Source organism: Haliaeetus leucocephalus, unplaced genomic scaffold (assembly GCF_000737465.1).
Source record: "Haliaeetus leucocephalus isolate CR32 unplaced genomic scaffold, Haliaeetus_leucocephalus-4.0 Scaffold92, whole genome shotgun sequence".
Taxonomy (NCBI): domain Eukaryota; kingdom Metazoa; phylum Chordata; class Aves; order Accipitriformes; family Accipitridae; genus Haliaeetus; species Haliaeetus leucocephalus.
Window position 1 is genome coordinate 2,884,695 of NW_010972528.1, and position 20,269 is coordinate 2,904,963.

Genomic DNA, 20,269 nt, shown 5'->3' on the forward strand with positions numbered 1-20,269 from the left:
TGCTGGGGAGCGCTTGCTCTTGCCAGTGGTTCTGTTGAAATCACATCCTGTTCCGAGTCCTTGTGGATGTGGCTGTTTGCCGAAGTGCCATTCAGCATGGATAAGGGCTGGGGAATTGAACTGAAATCATAAGATGGAAGGAAAAAAACCATCCTTCCCTCCTGCCACAGTGACCTTGCAAGGATTGGGGGGGGTCCTGTCTTCTAGCTCTGCAAGTCTCGGAGACTTCAGAGGTTGCCCAGTCTCCCCTGAGGTGCCAGAAGGGTCTTGTGCTTGACACCAGGAAGACTTGGCTTTTGGATCTGCCTCTGCTTTTATCAGGACTGTGTCTGTTGTGCTGGCTTGCTGGTGTCAGTGGCTTTGTCCTGTCCTGCTCTACAGAAATGTTTTCCAGCTGGTCACACTCTGCTGCTTTCCTGGAAGGCAGACTCTCTTCCCTTCCTTCACCCAAAGTGCAGCAGCAAAGAAGCAGTCTTTTTGCTTCTATCAGCAATTTTGAATGAAAGTATTCTGCAGTAAATAAATTTAAAAAAATAATAATAAAGAACAGTCTTACCTTGTTCAGTCAGGTGGCTGTGACATATGGTCTTGAGGGATACATGAGAGAACTTCATAAGGATAAAAACATTCCTTGCCCTTTAAGCCTAAACATCAACAAACATTGCAGGGGATGGGAACTGATGTGATTTATATAATCAGATATCACACTTGGCATGACTAGGGGAAAAACACTTCTCCAGCTGGCTCTGGGCTTTGGAAAAGATGCATCATAATTTATCACATGAGAGATATTTGTGTAATTTTCCTGCAGATCAAAACATTTCCCTCTCCCCACACGTTTTCCTTTGAGCGACAAGCAGGGAAAATGCTCTTAACCAGCACATTCTGCAGAAAAGGCAAAGGATGACTTTTGAAAGCTTAATGCTTATTGCTCAACTATTATTTTTCTATCCTGGGTGGTCTGGCATTGTCCAGATACCTTGTGACATGTGTCTCAAGTTGAAGGTTTGAAAGGCACTTTGGGGGGGATATTTATATGCATTTTTCTCTCTATGCTATGTCATCTTAAATATAAAATTGTAAGAAAAAAGGGGGATATTGAACTGGTTTCCCTTGGTAAAGTGGAAGAAAGCAGCTTCTCTTGTTACAGTGTTTCCTTATTGTTTTTTGCCTCTGCTGTTTTCAGACTGTTTTGCAAATGAACCAATTTCTGTGTGGTACAAGAACACTGCATTCCCCCCAGTGGCTACTGGGCACAGGTTGAAGTTCGGTAGCATCAATCCCAAAGCTGTTCCCAAGCTCCCAGTCTCCTGGGGTTGTTTTTAAGCATTCCACAGTCTCGCAAAATAGTATGTCTGGTTAGAGTAAGTACTGGGGTGACTTTTATTGCTGTTTATAGTTGATGCTGTGCAATTTATTGCAGTAAATCAGGACATCTCATGACGTGATGACAGCTGGAAGTCTGTGTGTGTTCTAATGTATTGCTGCTTTTTGTAAAAGCTGACCAATCAGCTGGTGTTTCTGATGATACTATTTTTAATTATCATCATAAATGGCCTAGGACCTGCATGTCTGAAGCATTTTCTTGTTGTGCCATATTACTCAGGAATGCAGGTATCTGAACTGGGGCATGCAAGCGAGAGCTCCTCTTGGGAAGAGAGGTGGAAGTGGCAGGGAGGTACCTGTGAGCTCCCACTCGGGAACATGCTTCCTGGTGGTGTGAAATATGGAATTTATCAGCGTTCTGGGGCACATCTGTCTAAAAAACTTTCTGGTTGATACTGTACAGGTGTTTCACGTAACAATGAACAGAATTGTTTTGTACTAATAGTGGCTGTTTAAACTCCTTTAGGGATATTAAGGTATAATTGATTGTGTCATTGTATAATTGTATCATTAGGGATAGGTTAGTGCCTACAGGCTTGCATAGGCAGCTCTAATGAATCTAAGGTTTCTCTTGTTGGTATGTTTCTACTGCAACAAATTAAAAGCAAAACTATTATTGTCTAGTGTAATTGTGTTCCTCCCACATCTTGAGATGTAGTAAATTCACTGAGGTGATGAAAGTGCTGTTAGATCTGAACTGGAAAATTCTTAGTTTATTTTGGTAACTCTGTTTTTACTTTCTTTTCCCTTTTAGTGTATAATTCAGCTGAGCAACTCTTTCACCTCAATTTCAGAGGACTGTCGTTTTCTTTTCAGTTAGACTCCTGGACTGAAACTCCGAAGTACGAGGTCAGCAATCATTCTTAGTTAATGGATAGACCTTTTGCTGCTATGGTACTTGCGAAATATCACCTACAGTGTGTCTCGCCTGCAAGCAAAAGAAACCAGTAATTTGGAAGGAATTTAACTCCTGAGCTGTGCTCTTATTCATGCTGTGATATCATGTTGAAGTTAAACATTTTCTTCCTTTTAGCAGAAGGCATATGCTGAGAGGTTTTGCTTGTATCATGAACTGGGACTAGCAATTCTGTTGTTGAAAGGAGTCTTCTAAAAATACAAGCAGTGTCTATGCAAATACGTGAATATTAAGCAATCTACTGGAAGGCTGTTCTTTTATCAGATATTTTTGAATCTCATCAAAGTGATTATGCAACTAAACTAGGAGAGAGTTCATAAAATACATTTTCATCTTAAGCGTCCTTCATCTTAAGTGTCCTTCAGTATGAGCGCTTTTAGAAAGCCAAATGAATGAGCTTAATTTGTAATGCCTGTTTGCGTATTCACCAAATGTTCTGATGAGTTACTGAATAATTGAACATATTATTGTGCTCTCTGAAATCTTTGGAAATCACTGTCTGTAGTGGAAACAAGATCAGGTCTTCCGTGATTTCCACTTATACTAACAAAACTGTACATATAACCTGTTTTCTGTGAGGATGGAAGTGCCCTCAGTTGTATTATCTAGGCTCATCAGTTAAAAAGAATGCATGCTGTATGGTAAATAAGAAGGAGCATATGAGAGCCAAAGCGAAGTGGAAGAAGACAACCAACATGATTACACATGTTCTTATGTCACAGCCTAGTACTTTAGTAGTTGTGTTTTGACATGTGAGAGAACAGGGGGTAACCTTAGGGGAAGTTATTATTTAGCAGTAGTGAAGGTCAGTTGGGCTTCAGAAATACTGGAAGGTAAATAGAAACATAATAAGCCAAACAGAAAGAATGTCCCAACAAAGACTAGGTGCTTTTCATGCAAAAGTTCCCAGGGTATTTATGAATGAAATGGCTGAGCTGCTAAGAAAGTCAATTGTTACACCGAAGATTTGAAAAGATCATAGAATATCTCAAGTTGGAAGGGACCCACAAGGATCACGGAGTCCAACTCCCTACTCCTTGAGGACTACCTAAAACTAAAAGATACTAAAATAAAAATGCTAGAATCAATTTTAGCCATTGCATCTGTGTGTCTTGTTTTGGTACCTGGTTCAGTTAACTAAGAAAACAATTAGGGATAGTTACAGAATGCTTGGTGCAAATATGCTTTGAGAGGGACATAGTGTGGTTCTTGGGGATGATACAGTTCTTCATAGCTGCCAGAACAGTGGAGAAAATAATTTTGCGGTCTCAAAGTCTTTCATCCAGTTGTTCAAATGAGGTTAGTAAAATGCTGTTTGCACAGAGTGAAAGGTGAAATTCTCCCCAGGATTTTAAATAGGTAGAAGTAGGATAGTTTAGAAAACACAGTAGTATGAAACAGTCCACAGGGAAGATGACTGTTTGTGGAGCCTTTCGGGGAGGAATGTTAGGAAAGACCGAAGAGTTCAATGAAATCTGAAGATGTCAAAATCTTTCAAGTTCAGAGGGGATCATATAGGAATGCTAAATTAGTTAGCAAAGCGGTGTAATCTCTGCTTATGGAAATGAAAAAACTCTGAAGAAAACTTTGGCTTTTTTATATAGCTGGTGACAAACTGCAGGTGAGGAGAACATGAAAGCCTACTTGCACTGTTTCTGTTAAGAAATGAGGCATATGTGGCCCAGGCGCTTCCATGGCTCTGGAGGAGATTTCTCTGTTGCTAAGGCATAAGTATGTTTAAAAGTAATCTAAATTCTGACTACTTTATAAAGCTGTGTTTTGAGGTATTCATGTTCTGGGCAAATTCAGAAAGAGGATTGAAATCAGGGCATCTCTAGATTTGCAAAGTAGTGGACGTTCCCTTCTAAATACCTACAGCAGTGAAAGTCATTGCTCTGGGTTAATTTTTTTTTTTCTTTTCCGTAAGAGTAACTTTTTGTGTTTACCTTACATGATGTCCTGCTAAAGTAGACCAGGATAATAGTTGCATATTGTGCATCATGTTTTTGTTGACTGCTTGTGACAACGTTAGTTTCTTTTCTGTCCAGTGCCAGCAAAGTATGTTGGCCGTCTTCAAGAAGGTCCTGTCATCTTCAGAGTTGAAAGAAATAGGCTCTTAACCGCACTAGAAGAATGAACCTGACTTCCTTAGCACGCTTTCTATTTGATGAGAACGCTCAAAATCCCTATCAAAACAATATGTGTAAGAATGTGGTGATAAGGAGAGCGGAAAATTATTTAATGAATGAGTCTGTTCATCAGATAAAGGCATTTTACAAACCAGCAAAAATGTTAAAAGGCTGAAATTAATGCAGTGGGTGAGAAAAAAAGAAGTTCTACCTTTAAGATAGCCAATTTCTTAGAACTTAAATGCAGCGTATCAGTACGAATACTTTACATTGCTAGTGCCAGTGATCAAACCAAGAAAATGTGAATTCTCAGTACATACCATGGCTAATTGTCAGACTAGTGCCATCTTTTGGTGGAGAAACATAGTGAGTGTTTCAACCCAGCTTTGGAATCCAGGAGTGGCATAACGTAAAAAACCACCATCTAGAACGGCGTTTTATTGTAGTTTTTCCCCCTTGTCTTTGGCTAGAGACTTATCCAAATTGGTAAGCATATATTATATTTCTAAAGTAATTTATAACTTTGGCCTTAAGTGTCTACTGTGTCATGTAACAAGAATGATGTTGTATATCCACAGCCTAACTTTGCCCATGGTCTAGCCTCTCTGCAAATTCCACATGGTGCGACTGTGAAACGTATGTACATCTACAACGGAAACAGTCTGCAGGATACGAAGTATGTACAGCTAGTCGTGCTGTTTTGATAATTTAGAATATACTTTTTCTTCCGCATTTATTTAGGGTTTTGTGAATGCTGAATATAATAATACATTTTTTTAGTTCAGTTTGAGTCTTTTATGAATTTGGTAGTGTGCAGAATGCCTTTAGATACCAACCTCTTTCAATTTCCATAGGCGTTGTCCTCAGACCATATAATCAAATGTTGGCTTGATTTATGTTGCTATAAAAACAGCTTGGCTCAGCTCTAGTAGGCTAATTCAATTGACCTGAAAATGAATTAATTATGTAAAGGAGGAAATGTAGTGAATCCAGTAAGAGATGCGGTTAGGCTATTCTTAATCTAGATTTTGTTTGCATGCTAATGACCTCTCTCTAGGCAAATCAAATTTGGTGTAGGCAGTCAGTAATTTTGTAGTGTATTGGTAGTATGTGTGTCATGGCAGGGTCCTACCAAGGGTCTTAAACTCTCTCACTATACAAAAACAATAAAATATGTGTTTTCAGGCTTAAGCCATATGCATAATCTACCATATATTCAATATATTTGTAGTTACCTGACTGAACTTACTATTCTCAGAAAACTAATCTTCATGCCTTAATACTAATGGAATAGTTATATTTTAATATGGTTAATGGTTTGTATGGTATTGTATTCTGTCTTCTTTTAAGCAGTAATTTATTGTACAACATCTGATGTTTTGCTCTTTCTAAAAACATTGTTCCTGGGGTTCCTTACTCAAGGAAGTATTGAAAGGACTTCTGTAAATTCTTCCTTTCAGCTTATAACTACCCAAACTGATAAGGTGGTAGTTTTTGCAGAGTCAGTTGTGTTTTAATGCCAGGAGAGGATTTAACACATCCTTGGATTACTGCTCAGAAGGGAGGGAACCTTGTTTATGCAGACATTGTCTCCTAATTAGAAATAAGTGCACTTCAGAAAAATGTGTTGTCTGTGCCCATCTGTGACATGGTGGGGCTTTAGTGAAAGCACTAATTGTCGCATGGGGCTCTGTAATATGTGTGTATGAGAGTTCAGAGCCTGTGTTTTAGCTCAAGTCATTCATGCAGAGGAGAAATACACCTAAGAACAGTGAATTTTACAGAGCGTATACAAACTAATACACAAAAAAGCAGCCATTCCATTGGAAATATCTTACTTGGGGCTGTTGTTATTTTCTCAAGTATTACTGTAATTGAATTAAAATAAGAACTTTCCCAGTAAAGAAGCACGATTGATTGTTTGTGGTATCCCTGCATAAGCTGATTTCATGTTCTGGGCTATGGAGTACCTTCCCAAGAGCAGTGAGAGCATCATGGAGAGGCTTTTCTGCTGCATTTGGGTGATATGCCTAAATCAAGGAGTAAGTGTCTTTAAAAACTCTACAACCTCTATTTTCCCTGACAGAAGTCTGAGATGACACCTCATAGGAGGTATCCAAAGGCTAGATACAGTTTCCATAATTCCTGGAGTCTCTGAAACTTGCTGTTTGTTTCATTGGTAGTAAAGGTCCTGCATTTGAGTGCTGCCTTGTTTCTCTTCCTTTTTCCCCAGACTTTCTGATCCTTAGGTTTAATATAACTTTCAGTCTTCAGTGTGAGTTAAATGCAGCTTTGTCAAAATTGACGTGCTCTGTTCCAGTGAACTGGTACCAGCTTGTTAATGGAAAATTTGAAGATTGAGTGAATCCTATGCATGTTTTTGTGTGATTGGTTTCAGGGCTCCCTTGATGCCTCTCAGCTGTTTCCTTGGTAATGTGTATGCCGAGAACGTTGACGTTCTGAGAGACGGAACTGGACCCTCAGGTTTACGGCTTCGCCTACTCACTGCAGGTATTAGTGACACTCAGAACATTGAACTGGTTGCTTTAGTCCGGAAAAGAGGGGTAAACCTGTATCAATTAAGCATAGGTTATTTGTGATGCTTTTACAGGTGGTTTCAAAGTGTTCTCTATACCTTATTTTGAACTATTGGAAACAAAACCAAAAAAAACCCCTGTGAAGGTGAGTCTGCCTGCTGCTACATTTCCCTGGCCCTGGAGAGATCACAGAGGACTGTAGCCCTGTTTTTGGTAGTTCTGAGACCTTAGAGACTGTTTGCAGAAGTGGAATTTGTCTCCAGGTGTATGTGTAGAATAAAACAGATGCAAGTACATCACTGAAAAAAAAACCCACAGGGAATCAAGAAACCTTTTATACATGTGCATTTTCTGAGATTCCAGTGAGCTGTATGATGTTGATATTTTTTTGATTAATTCCGGAAGGCTTTTAAAAATGCCAGCAAGAGATGACATCAATGCTGCAGCCTTAGACTGCACCTTAAATTCAGTTCATTTTCATTTGCTGTAGGAGACAGCAGTGAAAGTGACAGAGACTGATGAGTACCTTCTCCTTGAGCGTGCTTTCAGAGATGGAGGGGCGGTGCTTAGAAATTAAGGAAGGATATAATGACTGCAAAGGAGCCTTGTTCAGTCACCATCACTTGAGACTTGACAATGTTTTTAAGAAAAAATGCTGAGATGTTTTTAACAATTTTCATTAGCAGACTCGGCTTTTCACCTGTTCTGATTACTAACTGTATGTATATTGAGAAAACACTTGGAATACATTCGCAATATGCGAAAGTTAAAAAGGAGAAAATTTAAGATGAAGAATAAAATATGAATAAAAATGGAGAAGATGTTTTCAAGTTAATTTGCTTCTCTCTTTACAGAGGAAGATAATGGAGAGCTGCCTAGGACAGGGAACATATATCCTTGTGTACTAGGGAAGGAGTTAGCTATAACATAATAGTATAAATGATTTTGAGAAATTGGACACTTCTAAGGTAGAGTGTCAAGTTTAGTTAAAAATATATATATGCAGCTTAAAGAAAATGTTGTCAATGAATAAAATAATTATTAAAATATCAGTAAGTGTCAGACTAAAACTTGCGGAGTGGCAGTCTGGACATGTGCTGTTCTTGTCTTGCTAAAGTTTACAGAAACTCCTTTGTGGAACATATTATGCACCTGTTCTAGCTCAAGTTTCTCTGCAAGTGTATTAATTTGAAGTAACTCTTGCTTAAGAAATCAGGGATGACTCAATTGGATTTTTCTGATTTATTTTATTGGGTAACTAGCTACATAAATAATGCATAATGAGAAAAGCTAAGTGAGTATTTAGAGCACATCCTGTATTTTGCAGTAACTGCAAATGTTACATGCATACGTATACATGCGTTCTCGTAAATGTAAGATGCTGCATCCCTGAAAGCAAATGGGGTCACAAACTGTAAGGTCTTTCATTTCTTACCATCTGCTAAGGTATGTCATTTGATGACAATTCATCTATGTAATGACTATTCAATAAGATCAGTTTTTAACATTGTTTGCATAGGGACATACTTGCTATTGATTTAATAAGCTATGGGAATCTTGAGTAAAGAATGTATTTTTTCTGATACAGTTAATATGGATGAGGAACTTCTTTATGGGCTTTACTTTTTTAGCTGGAGATACATCTCTGGCTGCTAAAGTAGAATATTTAGGGATAGAAATAATTCCTGGTACCTACTGCTAATAACCAGCTGACGAAATTGAGACTGGCTAGGAAAACAAGTCATGTTCATGTGAATGGCAAGGAAGTGAAGATAGCATTGCTGAAGTTGGAGGTTAATAAGATGGGGATCTCTGCAACAGTCAGCACATACATCACTTCAATAAGATATGTTTAAACTGTTGCAAAATAAATGGTTAAATTTAGTTTGGCACTGTTGTCTAAAGAATGCAGCTGTTTGCTTTGTGATAAATAGAGGAATGCTAAGCTTTTCATGTTGATTTGCTGATGTATTCTCTGATCAGGAAGGATGAATTTTGAGTTGTTTTCCATTCCTCAGGTTGTGGCCCGGGTGTTTTAGCCGATGCCAAGATGCGGGTATTTGAGCGTTGTGTATACTTTGGTGATTCGTGCCAGGATGTGCTGAGCACCTTGGGGTCTCCGCACAAAGTCTTCTACAAGTCTGAAGATAAGGTGAGGGAATTCATTCAGGTGCAGGACTTTGTCTCTGTTCAGTGCTGTCTCAGTTTAATCACAGGGCCTGTGTTTTGCAAGGCCAGTGAAGTTAAACTGACATGTAGCACAAATTATGAGTGCTTCACTTGACATATAATAGACCAGGATGAACCATTATATAATTTGGTTTTAAAAAGCTTTTTTTAAGCTAAATCGATGCCAATCTGTTTAAATTAAAAAAAAAAACAAAAAACAAAACTGCATCACTTTAACTTGTTTAAAAGTTGATAAAAATAGGAGCACTTCTGAATCCAAAAGAGCCTTAGCAAGTGTGTACTGCCTATTTTTTAATTATATTTTACGTAAAATAACTTCAACACATACTTTGATCCTTTCTTAATGTTTTTACATAGCAGCATATGAGTAAACCTTTTACTTCAGATAACTAAAAGCAGAAAAAAAATGGTGTGTCATTGTGCCACTGCAAGCAGCTGATGGTCCTGTCATGAAGCACAGTATCTTACATGTTTGAACAAGGGCTTCAAATGAGATTATGACAATTTGTTTGAATGTAGTGATGATGTTAATGGCATTCATCTTTGTGAGCGTTATTAAATACACCTGAAAAATGTGTTTCTTGCAGATGAAAATCCATTCACCCTCGCCCCATAAGCAGGTCCCATCAAAGTGCAATGACTACTTCTTCAATTATTTCACACTTGGAGTGGTAAGTGGGAAGCTTCCATAAACAAATTCCTGTAAAGTTTTGATTTGGTTACACAGCAATCCTTTCAGAAGGCTAAAGGCTGTGGGAAATGAGAGCCTGCAAAACTCTTGATTGCTGCCTTAGGAATCTCTGGATATGAAAAACAACACTGACTTTTTTCTCTAGCACTTGTGAATTCAATCAGTAATGTTTTATCATCTCCACCAGTGGATGGAGGGCTCTTTGCGCTTTTGCATTCTCTTAGGTTTTCTCTGTCTGCCATGCCTGATGCATAGATTATACTAGTTCTTGTTTCTGAAATCCACGCTCCTGTCCCGCAGATCTGGCATAAATGTGCCATAACACCAATTGTGAAAGTTTGCCGAGCTGTGGGATGTAGTTCAACTTTCATGTCCCTCTTTACAGCTATTTTGCATTAGTCTACTGTAAATAATATGCAGGAAAAACAAGACCTCCTTTGAAAACTTGCCAACATTAGCAAGTGGAACTGCAGTTGTGATTGAGTGCTGGAGGAAATGTGTGTTTATTTGAATTTACAAATAGTCTCATTTTCAAATACTTCTTTTCATAGTTCCATTTGGTTCCAATGAAATAGATACATATCACTATATGCCTGTACTGTTGTAACTAATCTCAGGTTCGTTTGGGGAAAGCCACCTTCCACTACCCAAGTTGCTTCATGTCTGTCTGTTTTTTCTTCAACAGGATATTCTCTTTGATGCAAACACTCACAAGGTGAAGAAATTTGTCCTGCATACAAATTATCCTGGTCATTACAACTTTAACATGTGAGTGTGAAGAGATGATCTCTTAAAGAGTATTTTAAAACACCTGAAAAGGAAATCTTATGTTCCCCTTATAGAATTCCAGTATTTTTTCCAAGTGTCTTTGGTGTATCTGGTAGTCTGTGGAGGTTTCAGCCATCATTATTAGCACATTTTTTTATTATTTTATTTTTAGTTTTAAATGCCTTTATATTGTCAAGAATGTCTTAAAGCAGTAAATGAGGTAAGATAGTTCTAGCTATAATGTGCAAACTGTCTTGCTAGAGGTGAACTTCGTATTAGCAAGTGTCCATTTACTGGTAGGTAGGCTGCTGTTTTCTTCCTGACACTATTTCAGTTAGTGATTTAAAAAAAAAGAAAATTCTCTCATGCTTCTGAACATATTTTCAATACTTTTAAAATGTAAACTCATTAGAGGAGGAATATGAGTTAAAGAAGTGGTGAATGGATGTCTGATTAAAGCAGTTAGTGTTAGTGACAGAGAACTCTATAATACTGTTTCTAAGCTGAATATTTCTCCATCCACTCTGTGTAACAGCAGAGTAATTTGTGCTGAAGGATCTTTTGTGTCCTCTGGAAAATTATGTTAGGACATTCCCAGGCTGCCGCCTTTTCTGATCTAGAAAATAGGAATAAGAACTCTTCTTAATCTGTTAGCATTGAGACTCTCATTTTCATTTTATTATTCATGTGACTTTTCATTAAACTGGTTAAGAGCCCTAAGTTTGTGCTATGCAGTTTATGTTGGCTTTTCTGTTTTCTAATAGCTTTACAATTTGCACTTTCTAGTTACCATCGCTGTGAATTCAAGATTCCGCTAGTCATTAAGCGAGGTGAGTAGTTCATCTGTTGTCCTGCTTCAGGGGGCATGTACCACAAAATGCTCAAAGCGGGGGCGTGATCAGTTTTCATTTCTAAAGCATCCTTATTACCAGAGGATGCTAACAGAACAGTGAAAGTCATTGAGACAGAGGAGAAATTTGGGGATTAGGTTTCTCTTTAAGTGAAAAAGATACTTCAGGACATGTTAGCAGTTCTCTGATTTTACTTACGCTACCTAGTTTACTTACTTGGATCATACAAATATTTAGCTGCAACATCACTAGTTTTCTGTAATGCTGCCACTCTGCTAAAATCAATTACCTTGTACCTGGAGGTTCAAAATCTGTAAGGCAGTGTTAGTCTGAGCTGGTCTGTCCAATCCACTGTTGAACTTTTTAACACTGAGCTCGGTCTTGAAAGCTTTATTCATGGTATTTAATATAAACTGGTTTAGCTGGGAATGAAAACGAACACCTAGAATATGTTGGCTTTATGTGCTATAGACAAGTATGTGTGTTGTGTTCACTTGGAAAAAAATATATATAATCAGTAATGCTGATTCCACAAGATACTAAGATGTGCCCAGCTCTGTGTAAGTCAGTCATCCCCACAAAGTATGGGGAACTTTGTTTGATTGAAGATCATAGGGATCGAGGTAGACTTCTTTAATATAAGAATTAACAGGTGTACTGGGAAAGTGTGTATTTTGATTACCCAGGGAATGGTGGATGCTGGCTAGGTTTTGGCCAGGGATGCTTTCTTCATTCTGATTGGTTTTTACTGAAAGCACTTTCCTGTGTAAAGTGCAATTCTCCTGTGGCTGTCACAGCAGTTTGAGCACGTAGAGGAATAAAAACCTGGAAAAACAATGTCTGTATATGCTAGCTTATATGAAAGTTGATTTGTACTTCAGCCAAGAGAATAAGTTCTCACTTTATAAATTCTTTTTCATTAGGTTATTGTGCAGTACTTCAAAGGCATTAATTTCTGATTTTTATTCATCTCAAGTAATACCATGAATCTCTTCTGAATGTGTCTTGGGATTTTGGGGGTTTTTTTTAGCTCACCTTTCTGGTCTCTAGCTTATGTTCAGGACATGTAACAAATTGTAAACAAATGTTATAAAATTTATGAAGAGCCCATCTTCTTCCATCTGGTGGCAGTGTCTGATGCAGCTTTATTAACTACCTTCTGTAGTTCAATGTCGGACAATAAATTGACAGCCAGGGTTGAAGTTGCACAGGCACTGAACTCTTTCAACATGAAGAGAGCATTTTTATTTAGCAGGTGGAAAATACAGAGGAGCTTTCAATCAAATTAAAGACTATTTGCTATGTTTGAATTGTTTAGCGTCTAGGTCCATTCCCAATGCTCCAGACTGAACCACTGCTTGAAACCACCAGCAAACAATTTCTTTCTAAGACTGTAAGCGTACATGCAATGCTGTCCTCTCCTGTAGCTTTTTCTATTATTTACTAGGTGGACTGCAATTACCAAGCTCTCTGCTATATGTGTTTTTGAAAGAGTGGCATTTTAGCTGATTTCAAGCCTGCCAGCTCCTGAGTCTCAAGCCGTCAGTTTTAGCCAGCCTCCTTTTCAAGTGCAGTGGAGTGTTTGGACTTGAGGAGTGGCACATCACGTTATCTCAATGAGTGGCTGTGCTAGGCATGTTAACAGTGCAAAGATATGTTTCTTTTACTCTGGCATTCTTCTATGTAAGATTACAGCTTAAACATATATAGTGTTAGAACTTGGAACTTGCTGTAAATAGGCAGGTTTGTTTAATCACCTTGACTTGCATTTAGTCAATGTTGACAATTCTGGTTGCTAGTAAACCCTGGTAAATTTGTATATGAACTGATCTAATGCTTGTATGTCTCCTGCTATCTGAACTAACCTCCCAAAATATAGGATTATATAGGTTCAAGTATAAGCTTATAAATGCTTTTCTGTTTTTCTTTCATAGATAGTGCTGATTCACAGACAGAAACATGTACAACATATAGCAAGGTAAGTCTGTGCAGAACTGAATGTTCTCCTTCTTTTCTTAAACCGTCTAAATGATCTATGCGGAATTTGTAATAAGCTTTGAAGAAATAATAGTAGTTGTATCGTGGTGTTTTAAAATAGAAAAGTTGAAGGCCAAAAGTTAATGTATGTTTTGTGGTTTAAACATTTTTGTTGTGTTAAGGATTGAAGGCATTCGTAATAGCACACTTAATGCCTATTGCATGCTTTGCGTTTAAAATAGTGTCATGGTTTAACCGCAGCCAGCAACTAAGTACCGTACCAGCCACTCATTCACTTTCCCCCCACCCAGTGGGATGGGGAAGAGAATTGGAAAAAAAAGGCAAAACTCTTGGGTTGAGATAAGAACAGTTTAATAAAACAGAAAGGAAGAAACTAATAATGATAATAATAATACAATGGCTATAATAATAATAAAAGAATTGGAATATACAAAACAAGTGATGCACAATGCAATTGCTCACCACTCACCAACCAATGCCCAGTTAGTTCCCAAGCAGCAATTCCCCCCAGGCCAACTCCCCCCATTTTATATACTGGGCATGATGTCATGTGGTATGGAATATTCCTTTGGCCACTTTGGGTCAGCTGCCCTGGCTGTGTCCCCTCCCAACTTCTTGTGCCCCTCCAGCCTTCTTGCTGGCTGGGCATGAGAAGCTGAAAAATCCTTGACTAAGTCTAAATGTTATTTAGGAACAACTGAAAACCTCAGTGTGTTATCAGCATTCCTCTCATACCGAACAGAAACATAACACTGTACCAGCTACTAGGAAGAAAGTTAACTCTATCCCAGCCGAAACCAAGACAGATAGCTGCAAGTAGAAATAGAACAGTAAAATAAGTGATGGGGGAACCAATAGCAGTGGTGGCTGAATGTTAGCTGGAAGAGATATTTCTAAACAAATTTTCAGAGCTTTTCTACTTAATGTAGCTTTTGAAGACATGTGGTATTTGACCAAGAGGGTCCAGTGCCCTTCCACTTTCTTCTGAAGGGTGCCAGTAATGGGACATTTCTCAGGCAGCAGCAGGCCATACAAAAATGTCACTGCCTGTGTGACACCTCCTGATGACAGTGAACTCCTTGAAAACTGTATAGCCTTACCACCTAACTGAGATTTCCAACTGGGCAGTTGCTGATGCATGTTTGAGAGCTACATTAAGTTGAAAAACTTCTCAAAAATTGTGTTCAGCAGTGGCTCTACAGTTAACATTCAGCCAGGGTCAGTGCTGCTCTCTTGGCTCCTGGGGTGCTAAATAAAGGCTTTGCTTAGTGAATTTTGAGTCCCATACTGGGAAGAAAAAATTGGAGTCAGCAACCTGGAAGTTGCCATTCTTTGCTTTTTGACTTGAATTGCTTACATCCTTTAGTGCTTTGACTTATTTCAGTCTTGTGTGTGAAACTGCAGTTTCTTATTAGGTCTGCTTAGAGCAATGAAAAGTGCTGGACATTCCCAATCATTAAGTAGTGCGGCTTTCCTCTTCTTTTCCAAACTTGTCGCTTCAATCAAGGAAAGGCTTTTGGGAGAGGTAGCAGTGATGCTATTTTTCCCTCTGCAAAGTTATGTAAGAGGATATTTTGCTGAGGTTTCCTACAGGTGCTTTTTCCTCTGAAATGCTACAAGACTTTCCAGCTACACTTTACCCATAAGACCCATAGAATTTTTTATATTAATAATTCTAATTCAAAGCTATTTTGAGACAAAAATGAGAATAAACCCTGAGAGAATTTTCTAGCTCTAGTAATGGATAGTTTCCATTACTGATTACGGCTCCAGTCACAAAATACTTTTGTAAATACAACCTCTATGTTATTTGGCAAATGAACATGTCACAAACAAAAATGTACACAAGACTCTTCCTAGAAAAAAAAGTTTTCCTGTGCCTCATTTTAACACAAAGTCTTTGATATTTTTACAGTGGGACAGTATTCAGGACCTTCTGGGGCACCCTGTAGAGAAGCCAGTGGTACTTCACAGGTAAAGATCTCTCTTTGTCTTGCTTGGCAGGGATTGAGCTGATGACAGAGGATGAGTTTAGGCAGAGGAAGGATGTTTATTGCACTAGTTACTTTTGGGCTGCTTTGCTGTTAAAGTTTCAGACTTTTGGGCCACTAACAAGACTAGATAGCTGCTCTCAGAGGAAATAGACTGACATGCAGAATGAAAACATTTCCACAATTCCTTGAACTGTAAAATCCAGAGAAGAGCTAAGCAGCATATACAGAAGTCTCTCTCTTTGTGTAATAAATAGTGTAGATTTTTTAAACTAGTTACATGCATTTCAGCAACTTGACATCATACAGTACAGTGCCTAGTATATAGGATAGCAGTCTGTTTGAAGAAGATTTGCTTTTATGAACATAGATGGTTGTTCTACAGTTCTTTCAGGCTGACTGAAGACAGAAGAGTCCTTACATTTGCTGTGTTTAATAATACTGTTTAATGAAATTTGGATTATTCTATTTCAGTATCTAACCGTGTAATTTTTTTTAACACAATAAAACAAGTGGCTTAATAGACAGCATATAGTAAATACATATGGTGGAGGCTGAGTCGCAAAGTAGACTGAAGAGTGGGAAAGGAACTTGCACAAAAATAACTTGTAATAAATTACATGGTGCTTCTCTCTTCCTATGTATCTGTTTATTTTCAGAGTTCTTCCTGTTCGAGTTCAGTGAAAGAGAGTTTTCCTGTAGAGGTCATTAGTAACTTTTTGGTTACTTTCTCCCTGAATATTAACAATGGCTCTGTGACATTAAGCAGAGGTATCCTCTGGCTCACTTGGAATCTAGCAGTGGTGTTGCATAATGTAGATTTACTTTCTTTTGATGAAAGCCATGATAAAGATGCCATAATTTACCTTATATTACTGAGTGGTTATTCTTCCCTGAGAAGTTCCTGATCCTCACACATCCTTTTTTGCTCTTTTTTTTTTTTTTTTTTCCCCTCTTATCTGTTCAGGTCATCATCTCCGAACAACACTAACCCATTTGGGTCAACCTTTTGCTTTGGACTGCAACGAATGATCTTTGAGGTTAGGAGAAAAATGTTCGTACTTGTCTGGGCAAGAGAAGATGAGGAGTTTGCTATTATTACAACTGGCTTATTATTTCCCATTTCAAGAAAAGCCAGCACTTGGAAGTGGCTGTATTTTTAGAGCTTATTGGCAGAAATAGGCAACTTTCCAATCTCTTCTCTGAGGTTGTACATTTGCATGTTAAAGGTGGCACTTCCAAGTTTGTCACCCAGAACTCATACTAGCAGGAGATGTGTGCACTGAGCTCTGAGTAGTGGTGGAGCATGCTGGTGTTTAAATGTGTCATGGAAATCTAGAGACCATTTTTAGGAACTAGCCAAGAGCTTATTACTTTCCTTTGTTGTTGGGATTTCTTTTTTCAGACAGATCAGTTTCATATTTGCTATTTTCACTCTTCTGAGTTTGTTTGATGTATGATTCTTCACTTTTTCCCTGCCATCCTTTTGCAGGTGATGCAGAATAATCACATAGCTTCTGTTACTCTGTATGGCCCAACACGGCCCAGCAGCCAGTTGAGAACATCGGACCTTCCCCAGTGAGCATCCCCTGCAAAGTCAGCTAATCTCAATGCTACGAAATTAGTACAGCGTGCCTTGATTTGCTGCCACTTATAATACGGAAAGCACGTTACGATTTTTTTTTTTTTCAATAAGCCTTTCCACCCGGGAGCGGTGTGGAGGGAAAATTCTCTCAACCCTTCATCATGGGGCATGGAACTGTTGATGGAGGAAAGCAGCTTAGGTGCCTGTGCCGTCGTTTATTCTTCTCCGTTGCCCTCATCCTATGCAGCACAGACCTGAAGAGACTGTCCTCCCTTCTCAACTGGCAGAAGGGGGAAATGGAAGAGGGGCACGTAATGACTGCAAGAGTTAGAAGCACAAACTTTCTGAGCCTTGGAGCATCTGGAAGCAGGTATTGATTTTAGTCTGTTTGTGTTACTGTATTGATGTGGTGGTCACATTTTAAGAAAACGTGTGTGTGTATATATATAGATATAAACACATCGGTATTTCTGTGGCTTAGGACATTGTACCAAGTGTGACAAGGATGTATATATGTCCATGATTTCAGGCACCACATCTTTGTGTAACTTTAAACCAAGCAAGTAGCATGTGCATAATACTTGGTTGTAACATTTGCACTACATACACTTTAATTACTTGATAAACGTTTATCTTCACTGAGGAGCATCTGTGTACTGGGTGTGAGTGGGGTGTGATGGTTATTTAATGTACGCTGCGCATAAAGCTTATTTATACAGTGGATCAAATTTATCCACCTTCCTGCACTAATATGTACTTGATATGCTGAAACAATTTTTTTCTGCCGTGGCTGGTTTACTAATTATTTTTTTTTCATACACAGTTTCAAAAAGAAAAAATCTGAAAGAGGTTATTTCTATGATTGAATTATGTTTTAGTGAAAAGATTTGATACAATTTTTCATACTAGTGAAAAATTTAACAAAGAAATAGCATTGCCTCATTTGCCTCTGTTCCAAAATCCTTTACTTCCTACTCTGTTTCCTTAGAGAAAGAAAAGCTGTATATAATGGTATCTCAGAAAGAAATTCCCGAGCTCTGCCATCACCAAGAAAACCTTTTCTGTAACTTTTTGATGTATGATTTTAATTTATGCCAAAGGTTTAGCCAAAGACATCCTTATTGTAGTTTCACCATTTCTGTACATATATGCTAACTGCACACCCCACCCCAGCAGACAGGATATAGGCTTCTTTCTAGTTGGGAGATGCTGCTCGCGACATTTTATCCCAGGAGGATACTTTAGGTTTCTAGTTCTCTTACCGGTCTTATTTGGGGGAAATAGGTGGTCTGTCTTTGAAATATTGAACCCTTTTTAAAAATGGACAAGAGAAATGTATAATTTTATCCCATTTTTAATATTTTGGTGTAGCAACTTGTGATACATAGATGACGATTTTGTGAGTTTTACTATGTGTGTACAGATTTTGTAAATATGACATTTTTGTAATTTTAACTCCATGTACAGTGTAATCCTGTATAGTTTATCAATGAATGAGAGAGAGGAAATCGAATGTTAAGTGAAGTTTTGGATCCTGGACCAGTAGCAGGGATAAATGTGGTGTGTGTGTGTGAGACGTTCTTTGCCATTTAGTCTTCCTGTATACTGTGACACTCTAAACTGTTCTGCTAAAACAAACAAAAAAGCCCCATGGAGAATCTAATGGATAAGGAAAAAGTTACTGTTTACCTTTATCCCTAGGTGTCACTCCTGTTGAATCCCTGTTCAATCTGTGCTGTCTCCTGTGATCATTGCTTGCTAAGAAAATTCTATGCCTCAACCTTCCTTTTGTTCCCTCTCTAATTTTAATTTCCTTTTACATAGCCCTTCTGTAAATTAAATGGAATAATAATGAGCATGTACACTGAAAGAAAAATAAAGAGACTCTCAGTTACTGGTTTTGTGTTAAATACAGTTGCTGGGTGTTTTTGTAATAAAATCATGGATGTTCTTGTGCTTTTTTTTCCTTATGAATTAGTTCTTTTTATTTTACTGTCTTTCAGACATTATATTTGAAGTACCTGACTAGTGTTCTTGCTTTACAGCTGACACAGTATGTTCTCCAAAGAAACAGTGTAAAAACTAACATAACTTGCAGTTTGTTTCGTAGTAGATACATCAAAGTGTATTATAAATTTTTGCCCTGAAGTGCAAAAGAAGGGAAGTCTTTAAACCATGGTAAATAACACTGTGGCTTCTGTATTATGTTCAAAAATGCAATTTACACTCATGTCAGCCTTTGGGTGTCATTAAAATCGATCAAGCTTCAACAAGTTTGAATATCGCACAACAGAATGGAAGAAATGTCTGCAGTAAAAGGAGCAAACATGAATTCTCATATTGCTTTCTTGTGCCCTAAGGTACTTCAACAGAAAAGCATTGGAAGTCTGCTTACCCTGAAGTAGTTTAGAGGTTAATGCAGGGCATAAAGAGTGGGAGTCCCGTTTCCGTTTGCCTTTCTCCTGCACTGGCTGCCTAATGCAGGGTAGAGCACTTAGCTCTCCCTCCTTTAGCATCCTTCAGTTCTGGAATATAAAATGACCTTGCATAGTGCTTGGCTCAGTGTGCTCTTGGAGAATTTTATGATCTCTGAATTGAGATGGTGTGCATGCTTCTGCTTGTTACTAAAATATGACAGCAATCCTGCTAATAACTTCAGTTAATTCTAGTTAATCCTTTTCTAATAAAGGCTCCAGGTTAGCTGCAGGAGGAGACAGATTCTTGATGGGGCAATCTGAGTAATGGCTGTGCAGATACTACCACTATCCTGCTCTCAAGCATATTCAGTTGAAATTCTTCAGAAGTGTGAGGTCAGGACTGCTGCTATAGCATGCACCTCAAGACATAGGACAGGATGTCAGCAGCTAACCAAAGGTATTTAACTTAGTGACTCCCATCTTCACTTGTAGTGCTCTGGTGAGTCAAAGCGACTAAAACAGTGTAGATAATGGAATGTCCTCTCTTAACAGCCCAGATACTTCTCAAGGTCAGTCCCTTCATCTTGAAAACTTCCTCTGTAACAGACAAACATTAAAGGCAACTTTGCGTTTTGGCTGCTGATGGTGAGCTGAGCGCAAAGCACTTTTGGAGGAGGCAGAGCTGAAGAAGGGCATGGGGAGATAATGTGGAGCGGGTCTTTTGGGTTTCCTCACCCTTCCTTTGTGATTGCAGCTGTTCATAGCTCGCTTCTCTGAGATGTTTTGATTTGTTTGCTGCTATTTGGACTA

The 20,269-nt window shown here is 38.4% G+C and overlaps 1 protein-coding gene across 2 annotated transcripts in view; it reads left to right on the forward strand.

Annotated features, from left to right (window-relative positions):
* Nucleotides 1-18,972, forward strand: part of LOC104842268 (chromosome unknown open reading frame, human C16orf70) — a 35,743-nt gene extending 16,771 nt beyond the window's left edge. The window contains exons 7-18 of one of the 2 annotated variants that reach the window (XM_010584500.1): nt 2,141-2,235; nt 5,010-5,107; nt 6,830-6,942; nt 8,987-9,120; nt 9,746-9,829; nt 10,535-10,617; nt 11,404-11,447; nt 13,403-13,446; nt 15,382-15,440; nt 16,425-16,497; nt 16,950-17,035; nt 17,154-18,972. In XM_010584500.1, the coding sequence (XP_010582802.1) occupies nt 2,141-2,235; nt 5,010-5,107; nt 6,830-6,942; nt 8,987-9,120; nt 9,746-9,829; nt 10,535-10,617; nt 11,404-11,447; nt 13,403-13,446; nt 15,382-15,440; nt 16,425-16,497; nt 16,950-17,035; nt 17,154-17,223 (983 nt within the window). In that variant the 3' untranslated portion in view covers nt 17,224-18,972. Of the gene's footprint in view, nt 1-2,140; nt 2,236-5,009; nt 5,108-6,829; nt 6,943-8,986; nt 9,121-9,745; nt 9,830-10,534; nt 10,618-11,403; nt 11,448-13,402; nt 13,447-15,381; nt 15,441-16,424; nt 16,498-16,949; nt 17,054-17,153 lie in introns of both variants that reach the window. The other variant, XM_010584508.1, reaches the window with a different exon arrangement.
* Nucleotides 18,973-20,269: the final 1,297 nt, after the last annotated feature.